Source organism: Ursus arctos, unplaced genomic scaffold (assembly GCF_023065955.2).
Source record: "Ursus arctos isolate Adak ecotype North America unplaced genomic scaffold, UrsArc2.0 scaffold_21, whole genome shotgun sequence".
NCBI classification, from domain to species: domain Eukaryota; kingdom Metazoa; phylum Chordata; class Mammalia; order Carnivora; family Ursidae; genus Ursus; species Ursus arctos.
In genome coordinates, this window is record NW_026622886.1 from 40,082,482 (window position 1) to 40,094,517 (window position 12,036).

The following is a 12,036-nucleotide window of genomic DNA, read 5'->3' on the forward strand; positions in this document are numbered from 1 at the left end:
ATATTGCTTGATTTACAAAATTCTTTCCCAAGAAAAAATTCAAAAGGTGGTTACGTGGATATTCAAACAACGTTAGGGGAAAAAAATCTGGCATCTTTCACTCATTATTTCTATAATCAATGAATCAATCTGGCTTGCCCAAATGTTATTATGAAACCACACTACGTAAAATGCACCTATTACATTTAAAAAGAAGTTAAACCCATATTTATTTGCTAGCACTGTTAAACATTACACAAAACACATTCAAGTGGCAAGTAATTATAATGCAAGCCCTTGCATGGCAATCCAAATTTATTGAACTACTGATGCTAAGTTATACAAAATTGCACCACTTTAATTAAGGCTTTTAGTTTACATTTGGCCACCTCAAAGTAGTTGTAACATTAGGTTGGTCAATTTAAATACTGTGGCTCCCTGTTGGATAGACACACAATCTTTACACCCAAACGGTTAATGCATACAAAGCAACAAGGCATTGTTAAATAAAACAGCAAGAGTTACTGCAACTTAGGCCTTGTGACCAATTACACATGATTAAAATTACTTCCCACATTCACATCCACAGTACTCGTCCACCATTTAACATCTCAACCAAAACGTTACACATGTGAAACAATCACTAACAGGCAAAAATACTAAACCTGTATATTTGGTATTGCAAATACACTTATGCATGAGCAAGCAAGGGATTCACAGTGAGAATCTACAGCTGCAGAAGCCTGAAAATGATTTACAAAAATTGTTAAATCATTAAAAAATTGTTTGAAAATATACACTTCTTGTTGTAGACCCCCACTGTACACACAACTATAAACATTGTTCCCTATGTAAACAAAAAAGGAAACATATAATAAAAGATTTGAAAAGTCTGGACATTTCTTTCCCAACAGATATTAAAGGCAATGTCTTTAATCTAAGACATTATACTGAAAGGACTATCATATTTTAAAGACAAGATCACTGTCTCCACAGGTTTTTTTAAAAATTAAAAAAACTATATAGCTGTGTTAATCAAAGCGCTTATTTGTACAATACAATGATAATGACCTTGAATTTCTTAAAAAAAATTACAATAAGCTACAAGTATCAAAGAAGCGAAGTTATCTGGAGTAGTCTATATAGGAGCTCTTTGGACTTTCTTTTATTATGCTAAAATAGTGGTGCTTTTAGGATTTACATTATTGTACTCTCCAATACAAAGTATGGGGCATGTTAAAGTATACAGTACACCATTTTCATACATGTACAACATTGGTGGATGAAAAATGTCTCTTAGCAGTAATACTGGATTGTAGCCTCTGGTTTTACCAGCTGCATACTCTAGGACTATTATATAAGTAAAAATCTCTCTTGTGATACTGGAAAGTGATTAGAATGTGCAAACTGATGTAGTAGCTTTCATCCGCCTCTTAAAGGGTACCACCACAGAAAGTCCATTTAAGATGTTGGTAGGTTTAACAAAGTTGGAATGCTGGCACTGTTGAATTGGGCAACAGTTCTTCAGACCTGTCGAAAGGAAAAAATTAAATTGAAAACATGGGTTGAAAACAGCTCACTACAGATCCAAAGGAACACAATAAAGCAGCAGTGTTATAAGTGTTAGAAATGAATATACAGGCTCTTGTCATTACATTCATGACAATGTATGACGATGTGCCACACAACTCACAGCAAAGCAAAGCATAGGCAGACATGTTCATCTTTTTGGGATGACTTCATCTACTTTGCTGCCCTCTTGAAAGTCAGTCAAATGAAAAGTTTTAGACACAAAAAGGGAATGTACCTTAGTGCATATTTCTGTGTATTACCTTCCAAAGATTAAAAGCAGAAAAACAAAAAACAAAAAACACCACATTAAAATTTTAGGTCAGGTCAACTTTATTAGAATTAGGATTAAAAAAGATAGCAATATCAACAAAATGAGTGTTTCCAATCCTAGAATTACATCGTAAGTATAGAACACACATCTAATCAAGGTTTTTAGTATCAGAAAATCAAGACCTTTCTTCCTTACTCTTCCAGGAAGAGTGGCTACAAAGCTGGTTCAGAGAAGCAGACAAAAAATAATTTATTTCATGATGGTTCTTTACAGTTGACGGTTATAAACATTCTAATTCCATATTTAAACAAATTCTATCAACTTTAAGATGAATGTCAGAAAAAGCTGGTATTACACTGAAATCATATGTAATTAAACTTAAAAATAATTGTGAGTGACGTAAAAAAAAGTAACTCATTGTCTGCCAAGTATTTATTGACTTTGGATGATTTTCTGCATACATTCCTGGGCTAAAAAAAGTTTTCTTTTTACTGTTTTTCTGGGGTTCAGACTTGTTGCAAGTTCCAGAAATGCTGTTAATATAGATGTGGCTGCTGAGACAATTTTCATAAATGCCTGGAACTCAATGAATATGTGGATAATACTAAGACTGCTAGCATATGATAATGTGTCAGGGATCTTATTACTAGTACTGTGCTGGACTCAGTCTATCCCACATTTATCATATTTTGCAATTGTTTGTCTAACTCTTCCACTAGACCTGAATTAGCTTAAGACAAGGAAAGAAGGTTGGTTTTGTTCACCACTGCACTGGCAGCACAAACCAGTGTACCAACGGGGCAGAAGTCTATATTGGATGAACTTACCTAGACTATTCACTTATGTGGAATACCCTACTTTTGATGATGATATATAAAGGAAACAATTAAATACTAGGATATCATACTAACTCATGGATATCTTAAAAAGAAGTAACCATTTTTTTTTTTTTTAGAACAACAAAACATTCTATACTTGTTTTCTTGTAAGAGTGCCCTTAATGAAGTTGAGGTTAAAGTTAGAGGAAAAGAATATAAAAATAGAAAAAAAGATAAATTAACATACCTGGCTCAGAGCTACAATGCATCTAATATATTAAAGCAGCTGACATGTTGACTTTTTGCGGATCTTCCCAGGCACTGGAGTTTTTCTGTTAATTTGCCGCACTAGGTCATAAAAGATCTGCAAACAGAGTTGTTGTTGTTGTTTTTGTTTTTGTTTTTTTTTGTTTATTTACAGGAAAAAACCCCCCCAAAAAAACCAAAAAAATGAAAAAAATAAAATGAAAACCTGAACTTTCCATGGATATATATATGAACTCCAACAAATATTCTATTCAGTTAAGGAATAAATAAAACTGGGAAGTCATTTAACTGCCAAACGCTTTTGTTTATTTTTTGGGAGGGCTAAAATTGTTCTCCTTAAAATAAGTACTGAGTTAAGGAGCAGCAGAGATCTTACTGTAGTTCATTAGAACATTTAATATCATTCAAAGAAAATGATGATTTACTCTTCAAATCTTTCTATGCTATCTTTACCCTACAACTTGACTTAAGCCCCTTCAAGGCAAGAACGGTGTAGGCCTTCTTGAATTTGTCTCCATCTTTTACAAAACATCCTTCATCTCTACATACATATACCTGAATACTTAATCCTATCTTTCCCATCCCCATCCTTTTCTGTCCAGTCTTCCTTTTTCTTTTTAAAGATTTATTTATTTATTTATTTGACAGAGATTGAGACAGCCAGCGAGAGAGGGAACACAAGCAGGGGGAGTGGGAGAGGAAGAAGCAGACTCCCAGTGGAGGAGCCTGATATGGGGCTCAATCCCATAACGCCGGGATCACACCCTGAGCCGAAGGCAGACGCTTAACCGCTGTGCCACCTAGGTGCCCCCCTTTTTCTTTTTTTAAAGACTTTATTTAGTTATTTGAGAGGGAGAAAGAGATCATGAGCAGGGGGGACAGGTAGAGGGAGAAGCAGACCCACGTTGAGCAGGGAGCCCAATGCAGGACTCGACCCCAGGACCCTGAGATCATGACCTGAGCCGAAGGCAGATGCTTAACTGACTGAGCCACCTAGGCACCCCAGTGTTCCTTTTTCTCATAGTAAATTCTAGCATTGTTGCTTATTAACATGTATATACTTAACATAAGATTTTTGCCTGTAAGATCAACAAAGTACCAGGAGTAAGCATTAACGTTACTAAGGTTAACCTAATACACACTCATTATTTTTCATTAATTTTAAATGAATTCCAAATCAAAAGTTTCTTAAAGTATACTTCATCGTACCTCATTAACATTTATTTTTGATTTTGCAGAAGATTCTAAGAATGCACAGTTGTTCCACTGTCTTGCTAGATTTTGACCTTGTTCCTTTCCTACAACTCTTTCATCTTCCAAGTCACACTTATTACCAACCAGAATCATTGGAACCTAAAAATACAAAAAAAAAATTGGGAGGGTAAAACAAAGTAAGTAAGTATGCTATATAAATTCAAAACCAAAGAATTCTAAGAGTCAACCCTAAGGATTACTTTTTATGCCAGAGAAAAATACTGAATAATATGTAATAAAATTTACAGTTAAATATGAAAGGCTTAACCCTGTTAAGAATCTTTCATGTGAAATTTTTAGAAAACAAGCTATGATCTATTTATAAAAGAGGAGGGGAAAACCCTTAAAATTATGTCCCAATGGACTTATAACTAAATATAGTAAGCAAAACACGAAACCTTTTAAAAAATAAATTACAAAAGGGTATTACTACGAAAAGCCAATATATTTCAAATTTTTAAAATGTTTTTCTAAGGGATGTGAATCAACTCCAAGTTCTCTGGTTTACTGAACGCATTTATCAAATAATCATTCTCAATTTCATAACACAAAAAGGAGAAATTTGGAAAGCCCCTTATTTAGAATTTTTAGTTTCTCATATAGTCTATATTAAAAAGCCAGAAAATAAAATCATCTTATCAAAAATTTAGACTATCTTAATCATGTGATGTCTATTTTAAAAGGACATTATAGAGATAAATAATACTTATTCTGCAAAATTCCTATTAATCATTTAGAGGCTGGCTTTCCAGAGAATTTTTGGAAAAAGATCCAAATTAGGAGTATCAAGAATTTTGGTTTTTAGGAACAGATAAAGAATTTTATATTCATACTTATTTAATGTAATTGACAGAAGAAGAAAACTAGTTATCAGAGACAGTAGAAAACAGACTTACTAATTGAGAAATGGTCACTGAGCTGTAAATATTTAAGAAGCCCCCAAAGTTCTCCCGTTTCAGAAGTCTAGGAAATGGCAACATTTCCCACAGATGACTCTGAACCCTCACAATATTTGCTTATAATTATATGTATAATACAGTGTTTTTAAAAAGTGTGGTTCCCGGACCCTAGCGGCATCAACACCATCTGGAAACCTGTTCGAAATGTAAATTCTTGAGCCCTATTCTAGACCTACTGAATCAGAAACTCTGGGAGTGAGGCCTGGCTATCTGTTTTAACCAGATTTACAGGTGATCATGATGCAAGATCAATTTTGAGAACCACTGCTACAGGGTTTTTCCTACAGGGATTAAACTCCATTATGGTACACTGTAAGGGGCATGCACATTGATGTTAGAATCTAATGTACTGGTTGGCTTCCTTTTAAAAGAATTATTATGTTCTTTTTCTGTCAGTTGTTTGAGATGTGTTCATATGTAGTTTTGATTCCTGTAGAAAGGCTCTTAAGTCTACCAGAAATATGGCCAGAACATCTATTAGTAACATCTGCCACACACATCTTTCCTTCCTCCCCACCAAACGCATTATTTAAAAATAGGAAGGGTATAAAGTTTATTTTACATAGGTTAAGGAGAGAAGAAAGTTATTTCTCATTTTCCACATTATATATTGAAAATATGCATGAGCGTTAAAGATATATTTTTGCCCTTTAAGGAAAAAAGCTTTTGAAACTCCCCTCCCCAAAACACATGAATTTTAAATTGGATTTAAATCCAAATTCTTAAATAATATATCACTTCACTAAGAGTTTGAAATAAAATATATTAGGATGTCAGCTTACATCATCAGTGTCTTTAACTCGAAGAATCTGCTCTCTCAGATCTTGTAAATCATTAAATGTGGACTGTGCTGTGATGGAATAAACTAATGCAAAGCCTTGTCCATTTTTCATGTATAAGTCTCTCATTGCAGTAAATTGTTCCTACAGTAGAAAGAAAGGATCATTAAAAAACAATAAAGTTCTGACAGTTAATGTGATAATTTTTAAAGTCTATAATTAGAGCTCAATGAAGAATACAGTAGTGTTATGTAACATTTCTTAAAATTATAGTCTGTGGCAAGATGCTATTTGAAAAACTGCTATTTCATGAAATAAGTTTTTATTTAACAATACAACCAAAGCAGATTTATGTGCAGTAAGTATACTTAAGTGGGAAAGAAAGATCCTTTCTCCAAAAGCTACTTAAAAGACAGCTTTTAAATATATAATATATAGGGTACCAAAACTGCATCCCCAAGTTTCTCGCAGCTAGTTCACAATACTCTTCTAAGGGACCCACCAGCACGCTTACCTATATCTTGTCATTTCCTCACACTCTTCCTCCTTCACTAGACTGTGAGCCTTTATAAGTAAGAACACAGCCCATGGCACATATCAGGTACTCAAACATATTAGATGAATGAATACCATATATTCAGAATAAATCTTCCCTTCACCTTCTGATACCAACAAATCTAGTTGGTCTAGAAATACTTTGAAGGAAAGATACTGTTCAAGTTATTCCACACAGCCACTAAGGAATAAATGTTTACCGAAGTATTTTCCACATTAACTAAAATATTGTGATATATTTTAACTTGTTTTTAAAGTACTACTGAGACTGAAAATTTTCAAACAAATTTATTTATTTACTTTTAAAAAGATTTTATTTATTTATTTGACAGAGAGAGAGAGCACAAGCTGGGAGAACGGCAGGCAGAGGGCAAGGGAGAAGCAGGCTCCCAGGAAGCCCGATGTGGGGGCTTGATCTCAGGACCCTGGGAACATGACCTAAGCCGAAGGCAGCTGCTTAACCGACTGAGCCACCCAGGTGCTCTCATTCAAACAAATTTCTATTTATTTCTTCAATAAATGACCCACTGCAATTACAAAGCACACACACACAAACTACAACTCAAGAGAATAAGAAAAGCAGCTGTAAGATTTAATGCAAGTAGTAAGCTTTTAAATAATAAGCTTAACTAGTTTCTGTCTATAGAGTACTAGCACTTGCAAGGTCAATATCGCACAAGTTGTGCATGTACTTCGGTACTTGTTTTACATACCGTTCCTGCAGTATCCAAGATTTCAAGCATACACTGTTGTGCATCTACTTCAACTTGCTGGGGGAAAAATTAAAATATACCTTCATTCTTAATGTGTAAAAGAATAACTTATTATATACAAAAGCTAATATGATATTTAAATAGAGATTATTGTAACTTTACAACTAGTTTCACACAGTACCTGAAGAAAACAGGAGGAAAAAATGGCTATATAATCAAGGTCCACTGACCCCCAAATTGTATTAGTGTACAAAAACCATGTGTTCTCAACATAAGGATACCTATAACATCCAAGCTCAAAGTGAATCACTCAACTTAATTCTGGGGGAGGAAATGATTTCAAAATATAGCTCAAAAAATTTTTAAAAGCAGTAATAGTTCCAATAAGATCAGAAGTCATTCTATCTCAACACTGCCATACTTTACTCAGATATACCTTCCTTTCGCTAGATAACTACATCTTCTTCACCATATTGGAACAACATTTCTGGTAGCAAAGAAGCAGAAGACATGTAGCAAATAAATTATATATACCCGTGACCCCTCTTTCCGCCAAACATTTCCTAGGAAAAGAAGCTATTTAGAATTAGACGTGAAAAGAAAAGAGTAATATTGCCTCACAGCTGAGGTGCAAGAAGGGATTTCCAGTTTCTCTGGTAGACTGTGGACACAAAGGTAGGAATAGAAACAGTATCTACACAGCAGCAGGGGTCAAACTGGCTGTTACATAAAGGTGGGGAGATAACTCTCCCCCTACTAAATTAAAAATGTCTGCATATTAAGTTTTATTGTCACATGTTGTATTAGTGGACATAGAAATAACTCTTTCTATTATAAGCAATAACACTTTCTCAAAGAGTTATTACATAGAAAGGTTAGAGAGACTTCTTATTTCCATCTCTAGTTTAAAAAGAAGGGAGCCTGAGAGTATTCAGTCTTTGGTGGTGTTGGGGGTGGGGGGACAGAACTATCACTTGAAATGGATGGCCCAATTCTGACGTTTGTGGGGTCAGGATAAACTTAATATTTTCTGGTGGGGGGAGAGAACACACAAGAGCAAGTGTTTTAAGATTCTCATTAACCGGTAAGGACACAAAGCTAGGAAATAATCAAGTGTGAACTTTTCTTACTAATTTTATAAACTCTTGCTTCTTCATCCAACTTTGTAAACAACATTCAGCAATCACAAAGCTAAAAAATAAGAACTTATATTTATAGTAAAGTCAAAAGCAAAAGCCTCCTAGAGTAACATATACCTTTCTGTAAGAATCTTCTATCGTAGGATCATATTTTTCAACAAAAATTCCTTGAACAAACTGTACAGTCTGGAAAAAAAAAAAGCATACACTTATACTTAAAGAAAACAACAAATCCAAATCCATATGCTTTGAACTACTGATTTTACATAGCTAGTTATACCATCGATGAAAACATAACCACTACTACATTTAATGTAGGCATTTGGTGAGAAAATTACCTTAGAAAGCTTTAAAAAAATTAATAATTACTATGTTCCCTATTAGGTAATTGTAACTTTAGAGCTCATATATTTAAAATTTTTAAATTTATTTTATTTTTAGAGCAAGAAAGAGTGGGGGGGGCGGGGAGAGGGAGAGAGAGAACCTAAAGCAGGCTATGTGGAGCTATCTGAAGACCGTGAGCCAAAATCAACAGTCCAACACTTAACCTTAACCTACTGAGCCACCCCGGGGCCCTATATTTAAACCCATTTTTAGATGTCTTCTATTTTAGTCTTAACAGCTTAAATTTGAACTTTAATTAGAAAGAGGCTAGTTGTTTTGTGAATGTGAGTACATACACTCAAGACGCCGCCTCATCGCCTCATTGCTTTGGATATATTTACAAATGAAAAGGCAGCTCATGCCCCATTGTACACATTTCTCAGTTTGATCCAAACATCAAGTTCTGTGCTAGGTGGCCACTCTAAGTGGCTGAGTGAGATGGTCAATCTGTTTTATAGTGGGGCTTTGTTAGACTGAACAACTCACTACTCATCAGGTTATTTTCTCTAAGTTTCTCCCCTTCCCCAGTCACTACTATCAAACTTTTTCTCACTGATTATTATTATTTTTTTAAAAAATATTTTATTTTTAAGTAATCTCTACACCCAACATGACGCTCAAACTCACAACCCAAGAACAAGAGATGCATGCTCTTCCCACTGAGCCAGCTGGGTGTCCAATCGTTATACTATTCTTGATACAAAAAGCATGGCTGCTAAAATAATGTGAAAACTGGACAAAGGTAGTATTTGAAAAAGGCTTTTTATAAGCTTTAATATTTTCCAACATAAAATATATAAGCCAGTCACAACGAGAAAGGCCAAAATTCATTCCTATCTGGCTCAGAAATACAGATAGGCACACATTTATATGCTCTCCCTCTCTATGCTTAGCCCAAATTGTATTCTGGCATATCTCATGTTGGTCTGGAACCAATGGACCAGAGACAATATGATCTACACAGGTACAACTAAAAGCTGACTAAAATTACAAGGAAAATACTCTATTGCTTCTAAAATCACTGACATTTCACTTTAACAAATAAATGAAGACAAATAATCAAAACCTAAAACTCAACAGAAAAAGAACATGTGTTGCAGTGAATAGCTTAGGTACAGTGAGAATGACTTACCAGAGCAGATTTTCCAACGCCTCCTGAGCCAAGAACGACTAGTTTATACTCACGCATGGTGCAATCTTGTCAAAAGCTAGTACCTTATAAGGCAAAAAAAAAAAAAAAAAAAAAAAAAAAAAGAATTCTTAGGTAATATCTACATATGTACGTGCTTCTTATATAAATTAGACATTCAAGCAAGTAGTTTAAAAATGATTACTCTTACCATACTAATATACACATTCCATAAAGACACTTAGTAAAGAATGCTACTGCTAGGGCTCTTTATACCACATCAGAGGTAGAAAGAAACCACAGAATTACAGACATGACTTTCAGCCCTATCCTAAAATCAAACAGAATAAAACATTTGTGCTATGAATTAAAAAAAGGGGGGGCTGAAAAACAGCATGAAGGGGTATTTTACTGGTTACAAGATGGCAGTAACAGGCATGTTTATTTATCTCCCTTTCCTGAACCATCTGTAACCTTGAGTTGCACAAGTAGTTGAGTGCCTACTAAGTACAGGGATATGTCCAATGAACAACAAAAAATTCCTATCCTCACTGAGCAATATTCCAGTAAAGATGAACAGGCTGAAAGAAAGGTCTGCAAACAAATCCAGCTAATCAGCTGTTTCTGTACATTAAGTTTTATTGAAATACAGTCATGTCCATTCATTTGTGTATTGTCTGTGGTTGCTATCTTGCTGTAATGGCAGAGTTAAGTAGTTACAACATAGGCCATCTGGTCCACAAAGCCTAAAATATTTACTATCTGGCATTTACAGAAATTACAGAAAAAATTTGCCACCCCCTGGGATACATGAATGGGAAATGAGTTAGCAGAGAAAGCAGACCAGGGATCTATTCCCGAAGTGGGGGGAGATACAAAGAGCCTGAAAATGGTCAGGAATCAGAGGCAGAACTGAAGAGTATGAGTCCCAGACTGAAAAACTACGGTGTTCAGGAAGATGAAATAGTGGAAATCAAAACAAAACCAAAAAGAAAACAACCCATACCAAGGCTTATTATCACAAAATTTCAGTATACGAGAGAAAGAAGATCCTAAAAGTTTCCAGGCTAGGGAAATAATAACAAAACTCCTCCAGTCCTAGAAAGAAATAATTGGTCAGTGGCCATGGGAAAGAAGTGGCCACCAGAACGGGTTCTACATCTTAATGAAGAAATGACAGTTCTATGGTCCTAGTAATAAGTGACTACTAGAACTGGTTTAAATGCATTTAATCAATCAATAGCCATTTGCTTCAATGAATGAATATGCTTCTGCAAACTAGCCATTATCAATAGCCCCATACTTATGAAAGCCAGTCAATCAAGAATGGATTCCCTTAGGCACTATATTACATATTTATATATTTTTTCCTCCCAACCCACAGTCTTAGAAAATATATCCCTTGTTTTACCTCTCTATGCCAGTCCTTTATTTCTCTTTAGGACACCATGTCTATTGCCATGGCTTCCTTTCAAAACTTTCTCCACTTCTGACTTTAGATGTGTAGACTAGTTAACATATTTTCTCTTCTCCTGAATGGGAGGAAAATCACCCCCCAAAAATCAACCAATCAAATTAGTTGCTAACCTCCCCACTTACTATCCTATGTTTTATTTCTACTGAACCCATCATTTCTACAGATTTCTCCCCAGTTCTCGAATATGTCTCCTTAATTTTTGTGATCTGCATGGTTCTTACGAGATTATAATTTTAGGAAAGAGGATATGAAATAAAAGTTGAATCAACTTTTAGCTTTAAAAAAATTCCACACGGTAGTATGCATACAAATTTGAGACAGATAAAGAAATCACTCTTGGGGCGCCTGGGTAGCTCAGCTGGTTAAGCACATGACCCTTGATTTCCCCTCAGGTCAGGATCTCAGGGTTGTGAGACTTGAGGCCTGCACTGGTTTTGTGCTGGGCATGGAGCCTGCTTAAGATTCTCTCTTTTGCTCTGTCCCTCTTCCCAGCACCCCCGTACTCTCTCTCCAAAAAAAAAGGAAAAAAAAGAAAAAAAGAAACCACTCTTTGTAAAAATTTAACTGAAGTCACGTTTATTTCTTTTAATGTAAAAAATCATTTAAAAAGAGGATTACTTAGGGGACAATTCCGTTACCAGTCCCGTGTAGACATTACCCAATCACATAGATTTGTATTGATCAGAGAAATATTTTTTAAAAACTCAGGGTTCTAATGAAAGATGTCTTCAAGTTTGTGT

General features: G+C 34.9%; 1 protein-coding gene across 3 annotated transcripts in view; it reads right to left on the minus strand.

The window, feature by feature from the left end:
- Positions 1-261: 261 nt before the first annotated feature.
- RAP1B (RAP1B, member of RAS oncogene family) overlaps positions 262-12,036 on the minus strand; it is a 44,135-nt gene continuing 32,360 nt past the window's right edge. For 2 of the 3 annotated variants that reach the window (XM_026500081.4, XM_048217808.2), the window contains exons 2-8: positions 9,823-9,905; positions 8,424-8,492; positions 7,168-7,224; positions 5,903-6,043; positions 4,117-4,260; positions 2,888-3,004; positions 262-1,509 (exon numbers count right to left, since the gene is read on the minus strand). In XM_026500081.4, coding sequence (XP_026355866.1) covers positions 2,918-3,004; positions 4,117-4,260; positions 5,903-6,043; positions 7,168-7,224; positions 8,424-8,492; positions 9,823-9,879 — 555 coding nt within the window. In that variant the 5' untranslated portion in view covers positions 9,880-9,905 and the 3' untranslated portion in view covers positions 262-1,509; positions 2,888-2,917. Of the gene's footprint in view, positions 2,043-2,887; positions 3,005-4,116; positions 4,261-5,902; positions 6,044-7,167; positions 7,225-8,423; positions 8,493-9,822; positions 9,906-12,036 lie in introns of all 3 variants that reach the window. The other variant, XM_044384627.3, reaches the window with a different exon arrangement.